This window comes from Pipistrellus hanaki (assembly GCF_964339955.1).
Source record: "Pipistrellus hanaki genome assembly, chromosome: 11".
NCBI classification, from domain to species: Eukaryota; Metazoa; Chordata; class Mammalia; order Chiroptera; family Vespertilionidae; genus Pipistrellus; species Pipistrellus hanaki.
Genome location: NC_140513.1, coordinates 54,791,946 through 54,811,633, shown reverse-complemented (window position 1 = coordinate 54,811,633; position 19,688 = coordinate 54,791,946). Strand labels below are relative to the sequence as shown.

At 43.7% G+C, this 19,688-nt stretch overlaps 2 protein-coding genes across 2 annotated transcripts in view; both read left to right on the top strand.

Moving 5' to 3' along the window:
* The first annotated feature begins 252 nt into the window (after positions 1 to 252).
* Positions 253 to 13,227, top strand: PLIN2 (perilipin 2). Its single transcript, XM_084897911.1, has 9 exons — positions 253 to 377; positions 1,892 to 1,946; positions 2,033 to 2,228; positions 3,944 to 4,026; positions 4,565 to 4,850; positions 5,472 to 5,653; positions 6,516 to 6,650; positions 7,322 to 7,612; positions 12,846 to 13,227. The coding sequence occupies exons 2-9, from the start codon at positions 1,917 to 1,919 to the stop codon at positions 12,984 to 12,986; spliced, it is 1,344 nt and encodes a 447-aa protein (XP_084754037.1). The 5' UTR covers positions 253 to 377; positions 1,892 to 1,916; the 3' UTR covers positions 12,987 to 13,227.
* Positions 13,228 to 17,022: 3,795 nt separating this feature from the next.
* HAUS6 (HAUS augmin like complex subunit 6) overlaps positions 17,023 to 19,688 on the top strand; it is a 37,250-nt gene continuing 34,584 nt past the window's right edge. Inside the window, exon 1 of the mRNA XM_084898462.1 lies at positions 17,023 to 17,499. Within this exon, the coding sequence (XP_084754588.1) occupies positions 17,372 to 17,499 (128 nt within the window). The 5' untranslated portion in view covers positions 17,023 to 17,371. The remainder of the gene's footprint in view (positions 17,500 to 19,688) is intronic.

Here is a 19,688-nt window from a genome sequence, read left to right as displayed (position 1 = left end):
CCGGGCCGGGCACCCCCCACCCGGGCCGGGGACCCCTCACCCGGGCCGGGCACCCCCGACCTGGGCCAGGAACCCCTACCCCCTCACCCAGACAGGGCACCCCTCCCCCAGGCCGGGCACCACCCCACCCGGGCGCAGCCCCCACCCCCCCAGGCGGCCAACGGTGTGGGAAGGCGCCCTGTCTCCGCCGAGGGCGCCAGTGGGCGGGGCCGCGGGGGCTCGGGTTCGGGCCGCGGGTCACGTGCCGCGGGCGGGACGGGGCGGGGCCGGCGGGTATTTAATGGGGCGTCCGCGCCCCGCTCTCCCAACGCCCTAGGTGTCGCTGGAGCCCTGAGTGCGTGACTCGTCCGATCCTCGCCTCCTGCCTGCTGTCGTCGGTGGGTGCGCGCCCCTCGGAGACCTACGGGCTGCCCGGTCTCCCCGCGGGCTCCAGGCTGGGCGGCGGGGTGCTGGCCGGCGGGGTGGTGGCCCGGGGGTCCCCCCAAGCCTGGGCGCTGGCTGGGAGGGGCCCTGGGCCTGCGCCTTCCGCACTTGCTTTTGTTCGTGGAGTCTTCTTTTCTGCCATCCACTCGACCTTCTGGGCGTGGTTGCGGGGTAACATTTCTCATCTGTCCCTTAAGGACAGGATTTAAGAGGAATGTATTAGAACTGCGTCTTAAAACCGAGGTGTATGCAGCGTGCCGTGGGTGCGGGGCCGTGGGTGCGGGGCCGTGGGTGCTGGAGCCTCCCTCCGCCTTCGGCGCGGCTCCCCCTGTCCATGTCCGCCTGGGACCCCGGGGGGCGGAGGGGGAGCTGATTGGCCCGGGGGTCGCGGGCAGCGGGCTGTGCAGCTTCTTGAAACGGCCTGGGCCGGGCCGTGAGGCAGTTTTGTGCGGGTGTGGGTCGTTGGGAACGCAACATTTTAAAGCTCCTGGAACGTTTCTCAGTTCCCCGGAGCACATCCTTCCTCCTCTGCTTAGTCACCACCAAACTATTGTAGTTCTTTTTTACAGGGAAGGAGCGAATCCCCGCCGAAGTGCTCCCACACAGTCCTGCCTGTCCAAGATGCCTTCCGCTTGAAATCTCTCCTTAGTTTTAACATGGATTTTTATTTATTTTTAAGTGATTATTACACTCGTTTTTATTTTATGTATGTCAGAGAGGAAGGAAGAAGGAGAGAGAGATAGAAACATCAATGATGAGAGAGAATCATGGATCGGCTGCCTCCTGCACAGCCCCCACTGGGGATCTAGCTAAGGGCTCTTGATGGGAATTGAACCAGGGACCCTTCAGTCTGCAGGTTGACGTTCTATCCACTATGCCAACGTTCTATCCACTAAGCTAGGGCTTAACATGGATTAAAAAAATAATAATAATTAAAAAAAATTATATATATATATATATATATATATATATATATATATTATTTCACCGTGGAAGAGAGAAAGAAACATCAATGATGCAAGATAATCATAGATCGGCTGCCTCCTGCACACCCCCTACCCGGCATGTGCCCTGACTGCCCTGACCTGGTTCATAGGTAGATGCCCAACCACTGAGGCACACTGGCTGGCCTTAACATGTATTTTAACTTGGTTAGAGTTTCTGTGAACAGATATCCCCCACTTCAAAAGGCATTTTTAGTATCCTGGTGAAGAAACGAGACAAAAATATCTGCAACTTCTCTCTGCAGAGCCTGTTTAATATTGGAAGTTCACACAGGACCTCTGAAACTTTGCCCAGTGTTTGCCAGGGGAGAGCTCTCGGAGCTAGAGGGTGGGGAAAAAGTACAGAAGACTATATTTACCTCATCTTGGATTTTTCTCTGCTTGAAATTAGCATGTGCTTGAGTTGGGGAATTGATCTGGGAGAGTCTTATCCTAGTGACCTGAAATAAATTTCTCTTCCACAGATCTCTCCTCTCCCCAGGAAGAAAAATGGTTTCTGTTGCAGTTGACCCACAACCGGTATGAATTTTGGACAGCTGTTTCTTGATTCCTTTTCCTCCCCTTGTGTTTTGGGAAGTTAATCCCCTTCCCCATCTTGATTGCAGAGCGTGGTGACCAGGGTGGCCAACCTGCCCTTGGTGAGCTCCACATACGACCTGGTCTCCTCGGCCTATGTCACTACAAAGGATCAGTATCCTTGCTTGAAGTCTGTGTGTGAGATGGCGGAGAAGGGAGTGAAGACCATCACGTCGGTGGCAGTAATGAGTGCTCAGCCCATCATCCAGAAGCTAGAGCCACAAAGTGAGTTCTGATTCCCACTCCAGATTTAGCCCAAGGGGCCTGTTAGGAGTGAGCCTGGTTTGAATATGGTGAATGCCCCGAGCACAAAGAGAATCTTTAGCCTTTCCTGAGACTTGTACTGCCTTTGTCAATACGCTGCCAGGTGACCCTCTTTGTTATAGAAAGTCTGCTTCCTAGCAATGGCAGATGTTCATGATAACTTTATTTACTTATTATTATTTATTTTAAAAACATATTTTTATTTCAGAGAGGAAGGGAGAGGGAGAGAGAGATAGAAACATCAATGAGGAGAGAGAATCATTGATTGGCTGCTTCCTGCATGCCCCTACTTGGGAATGAGCCCGAAACATGATCATGCGCCCTTGACCCGAAAGGAACTGGGGACCCTTCACTCTGCAGGCTGACGCTCTACCCACTGAGCAAACTGGCCAGGACTCATGATAACTTTTTAAAAATCCCCCACAGATGCTTCTGTACTGGCAACTGAGGTCACAAGAGGAGCCAGTTTGTCAGTTGAAATTAACTTCTTTGGGACCAGACAGTGTACATGAACTGCTTTAAGAATAAATAATAACATCTTTTTGACATATAATTAACCACCATACAATTCACCCACTTAACATATATATTGTCAATGTTTTTTTAGTATATTTACAGAGTTATGTAAGCATCACCTCCATAAATTATAGGACATTTTTATCACCCCAAAAAGAAATCTTATGCCAGTTTCTGTTTGGATGATGAAAAAGTTCTGGGAATGATAGGTGTGATAGTTGCACATTATATTAGTGTTTCATTCCTTTTTGTTGTGGAATAATATCCCGTTGTCTGATTAGATAATATTATTTATTTTTAAAACATTTTTTTAATTCATCAGTCGATGAGCATTTGGGTGCTTTTGCTTTTTGGCGGTAAGAATAATGCTACTGTGAACATTTGTGTGTAAGTTTTTGTGTGGGCACATGTTCTCAGTTTTCTTGGGCTATCAATATACCTGGGAGTTGTATTGCTAGGTCATTAACTATTTCAGCTTTTGAGGAACTGCCAGGCTGTTTTCCAAAATGGCTTATAATTTTGTATTCCCACTAATAGTATATCAAGATTTTCCACATGAACCCTTTTGAATGAAGGTTTAAATCATTCCCCCAAATGGTTAAGTCATGAGCTTTCTGGAGTATAAAGAACCTTTAGAGACCAGTTTTCCAGCTCTGCTACTTCCCAAATGAATTTAGGACTAGCGCTTGGCTTGGTCATCATTAGAGGGAAGGTTGGACTAAAATCTAGGCCTTACTAGGGAGATCCAGAGTGCTGTCAGCATACCACTCCCCATTGCCACATACTGAATTAAGTGTAGGTAGGGGTTAAACCAGCATGGCAATGCTGCTTTTGAGGGTTCTCAGAATGAGGGTTCAGGTGAAGCCTGGCTCCTCTGGGCTCTAACCTCAGGAGCCAGGGGATGAGGAAGAAACTTCTCAGCCAGCTTCCTCCCTGGCCTGCCTGCTGCTCTCCCACCCCCTTGTTTCCCTGTCAGTAGAAGAACTTGCCAGTTTCCTGAGCCTCTTCCTGTCTGAGCTGGAGACATTGGCAATACATAGTGTGATAAATGAAGATCAGTGATTTTGCTTTTTTTATAACTAAATGTTTATGGTATAATAATATGTATTCATTCTATACATACACTAATAACATTTTCCCCATTTGTGATCTTTTTTTAGTTGCTGTTGCCAATAACTATGCCTGTATGGGACTAGACAGGATTGAGGAGAAACTGCCTATACTGAATCAGCCAACAAAGCAGGTGAGCTTGGGACAAGAGTGTTGAGGCTTTACATCTCATATGTTCATGTTCTATTTGTTTAGCATAACTGGTTCCCATGTGGTGTTCGGTAAATGAACAGGTGATATATAGAAGCTTTCTCCTTGGTGTCTGAGAACACATCCAATAAGAGGAAGAAACAGGCATATCTGCCTGTAACATATTGACAAATTTTTAAACTTTGCTTTTAGTTTCTTTTTAAAAAAAAATATATATTTTTAATGATTAAAAAAAAAAGGAGAGGGAGAGAGAGAAACATCAATGATGAGAGAGAATCATTGATCAGCTACCTTCTGCATACTCCCTTCTAGGGATGGAGCCTGCAATGAGGGCATGTTCCCGGACCGGGAATGAAACCGTGACCTCCTGGTTCATAGGTCAATATTCAACCAATGAGCTACACTAGCTGGTCTCCTACTCCTTCTTTAACTCTTCAACTATGCTGCCTTAGTTAAGACCTTAAATATCTATTCATGCCCTTGTTTCTCACCAGCCAAGTGCTCTCCTTTTCTGCGTGTAGGTTGTTGCCAATGCCAGAGGTGCAGTGACTGGGGCGAAAGATGCTGTGACGACCACCGTGACTGGAGCCAAGGATTCTGTGACCAGCACGATCACCGGGGTGGTGGACAAGACCAAAGAAGCCGTTACAGGCAGTGTGGAGAAGACCAAGTCTGTGGTCAGTGACAGCATTAACACGGTCATGGGCAGTCGGATGATGCAGCTGGTGAGCAGTGGAGTGGAAAATGCGCTCAGCACATCAGAGCTGCTGGTAGACCAGTACCTCCCTCTCACCGAGGAAGAACTAGGTAAATGTTTTTGTGTCTTGAAATAGTGTTGCCTACCTTAAATCAGCTTCACCGAGATATACTTTATACACCAAAAAATTCACCTTTTTCATACTAAATTTACAGCTGCATAACCATCAAACCTCAGTTTAGTTTTAGAACATTTCTATCATCCTAAAAGTTCCTCATGCCTGAATCTCCCTCAGACAACCACTACTCTTTCTGTCTTTGTAGATGTTCTTTCTTAAAACAATATTAAGTTTTACATTGAATTTTACATAGTAAGTTTTGAAACTTGAAGAGAAGTTAGCCTAGTGAAATATATTCTACAAATGGATAGTTTTTAATAGGCTGCTTTACAGAATCATTAAACATTTAGTGGCTACTGTCTGCCAGGTACTGTGTTGCCCAAGAAGCTCACAGAGACATGTGTAGATGAACCTTCAGATGCAGTGATATGTTCTGGGTAGCCCAGCAGTAGACATGATTTGTCTTGGGAAAATGAGTGCATAATTGCTGGTGGGTGGGTAGAAGCGCCAAAATCAAGATCCAGATTAAGAGTCCAGGCCTTGTCACTTAGAGCTGTGGTCCCTTATGTTTTTTTGTTTTTTTGTTTTCTTCTTTTTCCCTTTCTAACTTCAGAAAAAGAAGCCAAAAAGGTGGAAGGATTTGAGTCTGTTCAGAAGCCAAGTTATTACGTTAGGCTGGGATCGCTGTCTACCAAGCTCCGTGCACGTGCCTACCAGCAGGCTCTGTGCAGGGTGAAGGAAGCTAAGCAAAAGAGCCAGGAGACCATTTCCCAGCTCCATTCCACCGTTAACCTGGTGGGTAAAAGCTCATTTAAAGGTAGCTGGAGTGAGTTGATTTATCTCAAGGAATGAGAGTCAATGTAATTATGAAATCCAAGAATTTTAAACTTTACCCTATGAACAACCCAATAGAAAAATGGGCAGAGAGTATACAGAAACTCACAGAACAGGAAGTATAAGTAGCTGAAATATCTGAAGTGATGCTAATCATACTCCAAGGGGTCAAATGACAGATGCCTCTCTTTTGCGAACACACTGGCAAAGTGTGATGCTGTGGGCAGGGGTGTAGAGAAAGAGGTGTACTTGTGGACTTCTGGAGGATTTGGGGGACAGTTCTCAGCAGTTTTATAAGCACACCTCTTCCTCTGCAGTTTTCCTTGCAGAAATTGATCCTATAGCTATGTATGTTTAGAGTTGCTGAAGGTTATAAACACTGCATGGCAACTAATAGGGAACTAATTAAATTGATATATCACAAAAGAGTATTGTGTAGCCATTGAAGATTGCCAAGTCCCAGAACAGTGTGTACTGCACTGCCATTCTTGGAAAGGGAAATGATAGCTGACAACAGGGAAGGGGAAGTTTGAATTCCTTTTTTATAATTTTTTCTTATACTTTACACATTAATGTTAAATTTCAGTTGTCTTACCTATGCTAAACTGGAGGTAAATATGGAGACAGTGGCTTAATAGCTTAAGTAGAGGCAGTAAAGAAGTTCGATTGCTCGATAATAAATAACAATGAGGGCAGGGATTGCTGTCCTTAAATTCTTATGGATATTCCTGGTTTTTATGTTCTATGATTTACACCGTAGATCTGAGAACAGACTGACACGGATGTCTGACTGGTTCCTTGGTTTTATCTCAATGTGTTCTAGATTGAATTTGCCAGGGAGAATGTGCAGTGTGCCAACCAGAGGATTCAGGATGCTCACGATAAGTTCTTTCTCTCCTGGGTGGAGTGGAAGAAAAGCATCGGCTATGATGACACCGATGAATCCCACTGTGCTGAGGTAAGTCATCCACAATCCTTTAAGAATTAAAAGTTCTACCAGACTTTTATTACTCAAAATTTCCCTTTATTCCTCTTAGAATACTCTTTTCCAGCAAAAGTTTGAAAAGAAAAGCAAAGTTGCATGACGGAAAAGCAGAACTGCAGTAACTTGAATAACCTACAGCTATTGCTGTAGTGGGATATAGCTAAATAAGAACATGGGCCTTAACCTCAGTGCTGACTAAAAGGGGATGCAGGCATTTTTAGGTGGTGGTGTTTCTGACAGCATAGAAACAGGAACTATGAAACTATGAGACTATAAAAAAAAGTACCTAAGTTGGTCGTGGAGTGAGGGTGGTGAGTCAGATGACTTTCTGGAGGAGGTGCATGCCAAGCAGGGACTGAACGGGGGAATAAACTAGGTGAAAGGGCAGTGAGGGGACTAATGTTTCAGACAGAAGAATTAGCATGTTGCAATACTTAAAAGTGGTTCTTCAGGTTCCCAAAGCTGGTATGCATGTGTAGAAATGTGACTAAAAACACTGCTGCACTCAGGGTTTGTTATGAGGATTTTGAAAAGTTGAGGAATCCACGTGTGCGGTGGACACATAACCAACTTACGGTTATTGAATGAGTTCATACATAGCGCTGTTGGGTCCACTGCTAATTTTAAACTTGTTTTATTTTTAGCACATTGAGTCACGTACTCTTGCTATTGCACGAAACCTGACTCAGCAGCTGCAGACCACGTGCTCCACCCTCCTGTCCAACGTCCAAGGGTTACCACAGAACATCCAAGACCAGGCCAGTCACTTGGGGGAGATGGCTGGTGACATCTACTCAGTGTTCCGCAATGCGTCCTCCTTCACAGAAGTGTCCGACGGCTTCCTCACTTCTAGCAAGGGGCAGCTGCAGAAAATGAAGGAGTCTTTAGATAATGTGATGGATTATCTTGTTAACAACACCCCCCTCAACTGGCTGGTAGGTCCCTTTTATCCTCAGATAATCGAGTCTCAGAATGCTCAGCATCATGTTGCAGAGAAGGACACAGCCAGCCAGCAAGCCCAGCAACCTGAGCACAAAACACAGTAATCCTGTCCCTGTCACCAGCGCATGGTGCGGCCAGCCAGATAACATCTTCTGTTATGTTGCAATTAACCTGCTAGACAACTACATTTTGGGGAAACAGCTAGCTAGGAAAAACGGCCTCTTCATTGTTGTCTGTTAAGATCTGGATTAAGATCTTTAAAGCTTTTGGCCTTAGCAAATGAGTCATTCTGTTTACCTGGCTGGTAAGAAAAGAAATGATAGGTCAGAGTCTAGTCAGAGGTCACAAAAAGTCACACTGCATTTATGGTCTCATTCTGTTGCCACTGTTGCTGTCTGTCTGTACCGAATAAAAACACCTTCCCGTGGGTTGGCGTGTGAACTGGCGTCTGCTCCCGTTTGATCTGAGCAGGCCTCCTCATTGCTTTGTCTCACAATGCATGCTTGTACTCTAGTTTTTTTTAACTTTTCATAAAGGGATGTCTCCTGTGAGTTCAATAAAATTCACTGCAGAATAGATCAGTTTTATGCTGTGTGTCCCATGTGCTTTGTATGTTGCTTTTCTCAGAGCAGCTTGGCCTGCATGACAGGGTTATTCATACACATACATGAATTCCAATTGGCCTGTTAGAGGGAATTTGGAAGTGGGATAACACTGGATGACTAATATCAAAAATGGAATGTTGGATGACAGGTTTTAAACAAGTGAAAAGCTAATGGGCATTTAAGAATTTTATTGGGTGACATTGCCTTCATTTGCCCACTTACTGGACGCTTGAGATTACTTAACTAGTCATTAATCTCCTAGCCTTAGTTTTCCCATCTGTCATAAAATTAATGATGCCTCACCAGATGGAAGTGAAGTGTTTGAAGATGGGTTGTCTTTTTCTATTTTTGCACTAAAGGCTTGGGGATACCCATCTGTGGGACAGTGACATGTAATATCTACAACTTGCTAGTTTGGGTGCGAGTATATACTATGAGGTCATGATTACTAGTCAAATATTCCTATTTTGTTAAGGCATGATAGATATTGAAAGACTAAAAAAATGAAAAGGGGAAAACTAAAGTTTGGTTTGCCCAAGCTATCTCTTTGTCATTCAGCTCATGGAGGTGGTAGTGAGGGAAGGAAGAAGGAGCAGGGTAGATATCTGTGCATTTACCTATCCGGTGTGGGGGAGGGCAAGGAGGGCCTCTTCTGGGCTCATGGACTTGGGTGTGGGTCAGTGGGGCCTTACCCAGTTTTGGGGTGACAGGGCACTGAGGCCTGCCTGGGTGAGGATCTTGTAAGATATCCCTGCTCTGTAAACCAAAGTACTTCTTATTATGTCTCAGGGCAACACCCTTATGCTCTAGGTGTCCACCTTCCCAGCAGATATCTTATGATCCCACAGTAACCATATGGTAAAGAAAAGATACTGAATCAGCCCACTGTTGAGTAACTAAGTTCCTAGTCTCAAGGTAATAGCAACTGTTCAGAGAGAAGAAGTCTCTACAGGCATAAGGTCAGCTTAAGCCAAAGACATGTTTTATGGTGTCTTCTCTGTTCTCCTTGCCTACCTTTTGAAATTCTGATGTCACTCTCCCATGTTTTAGAAGTTACTGATTCCTGGAAGATATGCTGTCAAGTGGGATAGGCCCAGGTCATATTTTTATGGCTGGTGAGGGATGAAGACTTCTTTAAAAAAAAAAAAAAAAAAAAATATATATATATATATATATATATATATATATATATATATGTGTGTGTGTGTGTGTGTGTGTGTGTGTGTGTGTGTGTGTGTATATGTATATGTATATGTATATATATATCCCCCCCCCCCTTTCTTGGATGAAACTTTTTTTTTTAAATCCTCACCTGAGGGCATGTTCTTTTTTAATTTTTTTAATTTATTGTTGAAAGTCTTATAGATGCCCTCTTTTCTTCCCCCCCCATTGACTCTCTCCCTACCACTCCCCCTTAGCCTGCCCCAGGTCTTCACCACACTAGTGTCTGTGTCCATGCTCTCCCCTGCCAGCCTGATCACCCCTAACCAACTCTGCCTTGGCCCCGCCACCATGACTTTGTCCAGAAGGATGTCTGGAAGGTCTCCTGGTCTAATTAGCATATCACTCTTTTATTAAGAAAGATGATTCAATACATAGGTGTTAGCATTGACTAGTTCATTGCTATTCAATGGGTAGCAAGAATCACTTGCATTGTGTCATGATTAGTGACAATCCTTTTCCTAGCCTGAGAGTTCTAACTACTTCCACAGATTCTTTTCAGCCAATGATAAAACACTGGTATAAGAGGGTGTTCCTACTGTAGGGCAGGGGTGTGCCCTCTCTCAAACTGTATCAAATTGTTCAAGTGAAAGGTAAAGAGAGAGTAAAGCAGAATCATGATGTTACTAACCCTCTAACTGCAGGCACATAATCAAGCTATATATGCAAACTATTATGAAGGGTGATAGCCAGGGACATAGGAATTCTTTTTATACAAACAAAAATTTTACTTTTTCTTTATTTTTAAAAGTATATTTTTATTGATTTCAGAGAGGAAGGGGAAGGATGAGAGAGATTTAAACATCAATGATGAGAGAGAATAATTGACTAGGTGCCTTCTGCATGCCCCCTATTGAAGATCAAGTTCACAACCAGGGCATGTGCCTTTGGACAGAATTGAACCTGGGACCCTTCAATCTGATGCTCTATCCACTGAGCCAAACCGGCTAGGGCATACTTTTTCTTTTCATTATTTCTTCTATAATTATTTTTTATTTCAAAATAAATCATCATTCTGTGTGATGTTACCAGCGTTGCATGCACATCACCTTTACTAGCAAGTTAAATTCCAAAAATGATGTTTTTATTTCTGTATTAGTCTCACCAATCCAGGGCCCCAGGTCACCACTAGCTTAACTTCATGCAAATTAGAAGATGGTATGTTATCCTCAATGCATGTAGTGCCACCTTCTGGAAAGTCATAGTAAATATGCGAACCAATGAAGTCTGTGACAGAAAAGGTGCCCTCTGTGGTTGTATGGAGAACAACCTGCAAAAGGTACCCAGGGTCCAGGGAGTCCTAGCAAGGTCACCTGATTTTCTTGAAAAGAATGTATTGCTGGTTTCCTGTCCTTTTCAGAGAGGGACTATGATTATCTCATTAGTTTCATAATAAGCATCTGGTTCTGAGTTTGGCCTCCATCACGGACGGGCATTCACAGCAAGCGACTCCTACACTCCTTTGGTATTGGTTCAGGTCAATGAAAAAGGGATCTATTTTATAAATCTGAGAGGATTTCTGCCACATTTCTGAAAACCCCGTGACGATTGTCAGGCACAACCACTACATTTTATTTTATTTATTTTTTAATGTATCTTATTGATTTTTTTACAGAGAGGAAGAGAGAGGGATAGAAAGTTAGAAACATTGATGAGAGAGAATCATTGATGAGCTGCCTCTTGCACAACCCCTACTGAGGATGTGCCTGCAACCAAGGTACATGCCCTTTACTGGAATCGAGCCCGGGACCTTTCAGTCCGCAGGCTGACGCTCTATCCATTGAGCCAAACCGGTTTCGGCTACATTTTAAACTTACCATGGAAACTTGGGAGGCTGTGGCTACCTCTAAGCTGCTCCGTTTTCCCCTTTTTCCTCCACTGGCTTTGAATTTGAGGGAAATGAGACACTTTGAATCATTCTGATTATATGGAAGGCGAATTATTCATATGTCTCTCCTAAATCATCTCGGGGTGGAGGTACATTTTTTGTGGTGGTGATGGAAACTTTTCTCCTGTAGGTGTGGAATTTCCAAGCTTTGCAATTGCAGAACTCTATTTTAGGCCAACAGTTACTTGGCCTATAGGTGACTGTGAAGGTTTGTATGTGTGGTGGTGTTTAAGGAACTTATGAGAAAAGCTAGTGTTTATTGAACAGCTTTTGTAAGCCAGGTTCATAGTACCTTTATTCACCTTCAATCCACTCAGTTAGCTATTTGCCTCACTTGAGAGGTGGGGAAAGAGGTAGAAAAGAGATATAAGGCTGGGTGGGGATTTAGCACAATGTCTTACTGGTGTCAAAGTGTGTGTATTTTTTCTGTTCTAGCCTCTAGGCCTTTGCTAGGAGAAAACCACAGCTTGCTTTCTTGTCTGGAGCCCAGAAAAATCCCTCTGCTCATAGCTTCTTGTGTTGTAGCTTCCTGTTGTATTTTGCATTTATTTAAAAACAAAGTGATATGGGATGTTAAAATATACATTTATTGGAGAGCTTTTAACCTAAAAAGACTAAAACTACATTTGTTGACCTGCCTCGCTGGATGCTCTGGATCCATTAGTGTAAATATTGCTCGCTTCTGTGGATGTTGGGTTGGATATCATCCTTGCAAAACGAACATTCACGAGTAGCTAGAATGCAGTTTGATCTCTCCAAAGTGAAAGCCTCAGGAACAAATGGTGGACATTTGTACCTCAGACCAGACAATCCTCTGAGCACATGGTTCTTAGGGAAAAGTGCAGTAAAGCCACAGCCAGATAAGGGGTCCCAGTGACCAAAGCAAAATTCCTCGTGTGTGTGTGTGTGTGTGTGTGTGTGTGTTGTTTTTGTTTTACTATTTTAGAAATTGTAATTTTTCTCACTATTTTGATGCATAGCATCAAATTTACCATTTTAGCCTGGCCAGTGTTGCTCAGTGGTTGAGCATCAATGTATGAATTAGAAGTCACAGTTTGATTCCTTATCAGGGCACATGCCTGGGTTGCAGGCTTGATCCCCAGTAGGGGATGTACAGGAGGCATCCGATCAAGGATTTTCTCCCATCATTGATGTTTCTATGTCTCTTTCTCCCTTGTCCTTTGTCTCTGAAATCAATAAAAAGATATATTTTTAAAAAGAATAATAGTTTAATAGATGAAAAACCAGAAATGCTTTATATCTCATATTTTCAAAAAGCTTTCATTTAATAAGTCCACTATGGTCAAGTTCCTTTAAAGAGAAGTATCCTAAGTACTTCTTATAATATGAGTGAATTTGGGAAATAAGACTACATCACCTTGTCAGAAAACACAACTATGGACAAAGTAAGATTCATCCACATGTAGTAAGTAATGTCTCCATGAACTCATCTGAACCTAACAGCTTACTTCATTAGTGTTCGTTTTACTATACAAGATTCTTTTTTTACAGGCATTTGATTTTACTATCATAGACTTGGCATCGGAGACTGATGAAATTCCAGATATTATAGCTTTGGAAGAAGAGGAAGGATCAAATCATTCACACGCTAATAACCCTGAGTCCTCTCAGGGAGAAATGTTGAAAAACTAACAAGAAAATATTTCTTTATCTGAAAACAAAATCTGTGTCATATTAAACTTCATGTTTGCTCATGTATTTATCCCTGTGACTTTTGGGGATTAATCTATTTTTTTTTATTATAGGGCTTAATTGTAATGAAACCTGGATCTAAATTTTTATGAGATCCTAGTCTGTATTATATATCATTTAATAGAATCCTACGAAGTTTAATTATTGAAATGCCTGCAATAAAAATTGGTATAATCATGAATTGTTGTGTGTGTGTGTTTGTATTAATAGAGTGAACATTTTTTGTGTGTATGTGTTTTGTTTTGTTTTGCCTCCCAGTATTCATTTCTGCTTCTTTTGGTATCAGAAATTTTGTATCTTTTTTTAAAAAAAATGTTTTTATTGGTTTTAGAGAGAAAGTGAGAGAAACATTGAAGTGAGAGAAACATTGATCGGCTGCTTCCTGCACGCCGCCCCCCCCCCCCCCCCCCCCCCCCCCCCCCCGCCACTGGGGATTGAGCCTGCAACCCGGGCATGTGCCCTGACCGGGAATCAAACATGACCTCTAGGTGCACAGGATGATGCCCAACCAACTGAGCCATACTGGCCAGGCCAGAATCTTGGGAGAGGGTGCCTCAGTCAAGTGTTTTTGCTTTTCCCTAGCCTAGGTGTGGGCACATGACTGGAAACAGGTCAACTGGGAGAAAGCATATCATTATTGGTAAAGATTTATGAACTTTTAATTAGACTCAGGGTTCTAATCTTGGCTCTGCCACTTAGTAGTTGAGTGACCTTAAACAAGTTACTTAATTCCTGTGTACCTCAATTTCCTCATCTGTAAAATGGGGATAATAGTAGGTTTGTCATAAAGAATCAAAAATCAATTGAAATTTGTAAAAAAACCCCAAAAAACTCAGAGCAGCTCTGACTGGCTTGGCTCAGTGGATAGAGCATTGGCCTGTGAACTGAAAGGTCCCAGGTTTGATTCTGGTCAAGGGCATGTACCTTGGTTGTGGGCAGGAGACAGCTGATTGGTGATTCTCTGTCTTTGATGTTTCTAACTATTACTCTCCCTTCCTCTCTGTAAAAAATCAATAAAATATATATTTTTTAAAAATAAAAAAGCCACCTCAGAGCAATAGCTGACATAAAGCAGCATTACTTAAGTATTAGTTAAGTAAACTGTAGAAACAATGGCCAACTAAGAAGCAATAAGCATCCCTAGTGTCCAGGTTGTAGTTTTTAAAATATATATATGTCCTTATTGATTTTTAGAGAGAAGAAAGAGGGAAAGGGATAGAGACATTGATCCACTACCCACAGCATGGCCCCTACTGGGGAATAAGCCCACAATCTAGGCATGTGCACCAACTGGGTATTGAACTGGTAACCTCTTGATTCATAGTTTGACGCTCAACCACTAAGCCACATCAGCCAGGCCAGGTTGTACTTTCAAAATACCTTTTTCCACTAAAAGAAGTCAGCGCTTCTTGGAGAAATGGCTGATTCCATGTCTGAAGAAATGTACAAAGTGAGCTTTGAACTTTTTGTTATTGCAGATAGCAAGGAAGCCAAGTTGAAGAGATTCCCATTGACCAAAGATGGGCAATCTTGAACTTCAATAAAGAAATAATTTCAATAGCTTGAACCCCATCAAATATGAACCCCCCATAATCTTCAAATATTCAATCTAATTGGTCACCTTCACGGGAGGATAACAAACCAATTCTTAAAACTGGTAACTAAAGGAAAAGAATCAAGAATTTAACCTTCCTTATATATTTACCACTAGGTAAACAAATGGAAAATGAGGGAAAATTTCTGTCATAAAAGTATTGCCGCTAACAAATGAAAAATAAATGATACTGTAGTCAGTGTGAGGTGCTACAACAAATTACCTTAGACCGAGTGGTTTAAACAAAAAACATTTATAGCTCATAGTTCTGGAGGCTGGAAGCTTGAGATCAGGGTGCCAGCATGGTCGGCTTTTGGTGAGGGCCCCTTTTCAGGGTGCAGAAAGTCAACTTCTCTTTCTAGCCTCATATGGTGGGAAGAGCAAGGAAGGATACTGACTTGTGACTCTTATGAGGGCAGCAATCCCATTAATGAGGATTCTACCCTTGTGATCTCATCTAATCCTAATTACCTCCGAACTTTTAATACAATAATATTTGGGTTCTAACACATTAATTTGGGACATGGGCACAAGTATGCAGTCCATGACAAATGACAAATTAAAATTGCATCATTTTGCAATTCCCATTGAATTAAGGTATTTATTAGAAAAATATTTTTAGTGATTTCAGAGAGGAAGGGAGAAAAAGAGAAACATCCATCAATGATGAGAGAGAATCATGGATCAGCTGCCTCTTGCACGCCCCCTACTGGGGGTCAAGCCAGAAATCTGGGATGTGCCCTGATGGAAATCTAACCCAGGATCCTTCAGTCCGCAGGCTAACACTCTATTCACTGAGCCAAACTAGCTAGGGTGTCCTTGGGATTTTGATGGGGTTTGCACCATCACCCAATCTTGCCAAAGGCATCATAGATGAGTTTGAACAATCTCTGGATCCAGGTTCCAATTTGAAAATGTGGAGGACAGAGAGAGAGAGAGTGGGACATGTTGAACTGCACTGTGAGGATGCTCTCTTAATATTAAATTATTAGAACAAACTAACAAACCTTGGAAAGACAAAAAACAAAAGCCAAGATGAATATAAAAAGAGCGAAACTAAATTATAGTGTGTAGGGAAGCACACTGGGACGGTAAAACTACAAGACAAGGAAAGTAAGCGATTCCTACAAAACTGACAATAATGGTTACTTTTTGGCAGAGGGACTGGAGTTTTATTTTGTCAATGTAAGGAATGTCCAAACCTGGAGAGACTTTTTATGAGTTTGAGATAAAGTGATAACATTGCTGGAAAGAGAGTGACAGTTTTTGTTTTTTTGGATATGATCTTTATTGAGCTTAACCACCAGAGTGGAAATAATGTCTGTACAAAACCAAATGTTTGTTACTGTAACTTCTGCATCACAATTAAAATCCAAACAGTTTTTTAAAAACAGTCAACTCAGTCAATACCCACTACTTCAGAATCAATAGCTTCTTTGAAGCCACAGTAACACTTAAATATGGTTAAGACTCGAACGCAGCCGGGACCGGTTTGGCTCAATGGATAGAGCGTCGGCTTGGGGACTGAAGGGTCCTGGGTTCGATTCCAGTCAAGGGCATGTACCTTGGTTGCAGGCAGATCCCCAGTAGGGGGTGTGCAAGAGGCAGCTGATCGATGACTCTCTCTCATCGATGTTTCTAACTCTCTATCTCTCTCCCTTCCTCTCTGTACAAAATCAATAAAATATATTAAAAAAAAAAAAAAAGACTCGAACGCAGAAATTTGGTTGGTTGGAAAGCTAATTAAACTTCCAACATGCTCAAATAGAATTACAAAAAGGCAAAATTGTGTTTTTCACAGAGATACAGTCGACTGGAATCACCAACACTTGGACAGCTGTTAAAGAGTATTTAGAGTCCTGAGATAATATGAAATCCAGGCATCCTTTAAGTAGTTACTTTTATACATCTGGAATTAAGGAGGGAACCTAAAGATTACACGAAGGTGGGGAAAAAGGAAGGCCGGGAAATCCCTATGATTGGATTACTGAGTAGTTAAGAGATGTGCTTTGTCCTTGGTAGTAGCATTTCTGAGGGCGCCTGAAAAGGTGGCCTTTTAAAGCGGTGTTAACCTAGCCTAGACCCAGGCTCAGAGGATAGATGACTTGTTCAGGGTCACAAAGCCAGTGAGAATAGCTGAGGATGGAACCCAGTGCTTTTTTCACTCCTCGGGGCCACACAGTTCAGCGCCTCCAACTTCCATCCGAGGAACTAGGTCTACAGGGACAAAGGGAGCCCCAAACAAAGCCTTGTGTTCAGAAAGCGCGAAGCGGAAAAGCTGAAGCGACCTATTGCGATTGCGCAGGCGCCGGAAAGGTCGCTGGCCACGCAATGCAGTGTGGGTCTTGTAGTTTCTCCGCGGGGCCTGGAGGGAAGGGACCCGAGGGAAGAGCGCATGGCATGGCGGGAGTTAGAGTCGGCCGCGCGGCTTTGCCTCCTCCCCCCGGAAGCCAGGCGGGGCGCGCGCGGACCGCTCTGCTGGAAGCGCGGGAGTCTTGGTTTTGAGGCGGCTCTGGCAGCGGTGCTGTTGTCCAGTGAGAGAGGCTCCATTTCCGCGAGACTTCACGGCCCCTGCGAGGCGAAATGGCCCAGGACTAGAGAGGCCCGGGCGGTGGCAATGCCGGAGGGGCCGCCGCGACCCCAGGCTGCCTGCAGGGAAGGAGCCTGAGGGCGCTCGGGGTCGTTGGGGCCTTTGCTTGCTTCCTTGGTCGTGACAGCGTCTACGACGAGGATGAGCTTCTCCCGCGGCCCCTCTTTCAAGAAGGAGCATCTTTGGATGTATCTGCAGACGCTCGGCTTCGAGCCGGGCGCAGCCGCCACGGCCTGCGGGAAGGTGGCGTCGCACGCGCACCTCGGAGTGTAAGGAGCCCGGCGGCGGGGCGGGGGAGCCCGAGGCTGGACGGGCGGATGGAGGACCCGCCCTTGCGCGGACCCGCTGGGCTGATGGGCGAATGTAGGCTGATGGTGGTTCTGCCTTCCGGGCACCGGCTACTAAGCCTCTGCCCCCCGGGGCTGCCCGCCTAGTGGCTGAGACCACCTGTTAACGGAGCCGTGCCCGGAGCTCTTTGTAGGGGAATAGACTTTGCATTTGGGGCGCAACTGGAGGGGCCCCTTAACCCTGCTTTGGTGGTCGAGCGGCGCGGTCTGTGAGATCCAAGGAGGTATGCAGGGACCCGAGAACAGTGTAGCAAACGCCTTTAGCGCTCCAAGGAGCCTTTCAAGCTGGTTGCTGTTTAGTTTCTACTTTTTTACTCTAGAATTAGCAAACAGGCACGCCACGCTTAGCAAAAAAACAGAAGGTATGAAAATGAAAAGCAAAAGCCTCTTCCCTACTTTGCCACTAATGTTATGGTTATGGTTGTAAGTCTAGATATTTTGTTTGTATTTTTGTGTCTCAACTTACCAGTTTTGTTTTTTTATGTTTTAGCTATGTTTTTATTACTTTCAGAGAGGAAGGGAGCTGGAGAGAGAGATAGAAACATCAATGAGAGAATCATCGATTGGTTGCCTCCTGCAGGCCCCCCACAGGGATCGCTACCTGGGCATGTGCCCTTGACCAGAATCTAACAGGGACCCTTTAGTCCACAGGTGGATGCTCTAGCTACTGAGCCAAACCGGCTAGGGCTTACTTTACCAATTTTAGACATCATCTGATTTTTCCACTATCGGCCAAGAGAAATTTGGGGTACACTGGATACTCCCTGTTCTCAAATAATTGCTTTACTGTCAAGGCTTAGAGATGTAATTAAGTTTTGTTTGATAACGATTTGTTTAGAAGTTACTGCTATTTCCATGTAGAAGTGTTTTGTTTAGGAGTCTGTTCTAAGAATTGATAGTAGTAGATAGCATTTATCAGGTTATGATTATGTATTAACAAATACTTCATTTATTTTGCATGATTTGATACCCCACAGCAGTCTCATTTTTTCTGTGCTGTCAAAGAAGCTTAGAGCTTCTCCAGGCCTCCACTGAGAATGGTTCCCATTGCCACTGCATCCTTCTCGCTAGTGTTTTAGCAATCTTATTTTGCTCTGCTCTGGTTTGGTCCATTGTAATCTGCTTTTGCCTTTAAAAATTGAAATGCTTTAAGCATGAAGGTGGCATTAAACTATTTTGAAAAATATTTATAAATATATAAAAGGCTAATATGCTAAGTGTCTGACCGATAGCTGTGATGTGCACTGACTACCAGAGGGCAGATGCTTGCCGATTGGAGCTGCTGAGCTGCAGTAAGGAAGGAGCCCGATTCCTCTCAGGGCCGTGGGAGTCCACCGAGGGTTATGTTGTTGCTGGGGCACTGTTGGTCTTAATCTGGATTACTGCACACTTGTGTTTGCATTCCACACCCTGTACAACAGCAACTTTGTAGAGGGCCCTCTCATGCTCCGGGACCCCTTGGGGGATGTCTGAGAGCTGGTTTTGGCCTGATGTCTGCAAACCAGGCCGAGGGACCCCACCTGCCAGTGGGACCCTGCTTACTCTGCAGACACCCTTTGAGCCATGGTGCCACCCCAGGTCTGGCCGGGGAAGAACCGTAGGTGAGCTCCAGGGTGAGTTCGGCCTGTCTTGCTCAGTCCCATCCCCCCCTCCCTCCCCCACCTACTAATTAATTTCCTTTCAATGTACACAAATCTGTGTCCTGGGTTACTAGTTCATATGTATTCATTTATGGTAAAATACGTTGTTTTTGGTGTGCAGTTTTGTCTGTTTCTAGTTTCTGTATGTAGCTGTGTAGCCACTTAGAAAGTTAAAAATACACTTAATATATTGTACGTATAATACAGCCATTTCATTGCCATGTATTTGCCCAAAAGATTTGCATTTTAGAAAAATCATTCTGGTTGCATTACAGAGAATGCATTAAAGGGGGACTCAGGGCATTGGAGTTAGGTAGGCCTAAACCAAAGTAGCAGTGGGAATGGAAAGAAAAGGTGATTTATTCATTTGTTAATTCAACAAATACTAATATTAGTGGAGCACAGTATTGGGACTGAGTGAACAGAATACAGTAGTGAACAGAATAGGCAGACTTACATTACAGAGTTTTA

What these genes read in the sequence shown, in the direction of transcription:
- PLIN2 (XM_084897911.1), top strand. Translation starts at nt 1,917, where the DNA reads ATGGTTTCTGTTGCAGTTGACCCACAACCG. An exon ending in TCCATTCCACCGTTAACCTG is followed by an intron (nt 5,654 to 6,515) that starts GTGGGTAAAAGC and finishes AATGTGTTCTAG; the next exon opens with ATTGAATTTGCCAGGGAGAA. An exon ending in ACACCCCCCTCAACTGGCTG is followed by an intron (nt 7,613 to 12,845) that starts GTAGGTCCCTTT and finishes CTTTTTTTACAG; the next exon opens with GCATTTGATTTTACTATCAT.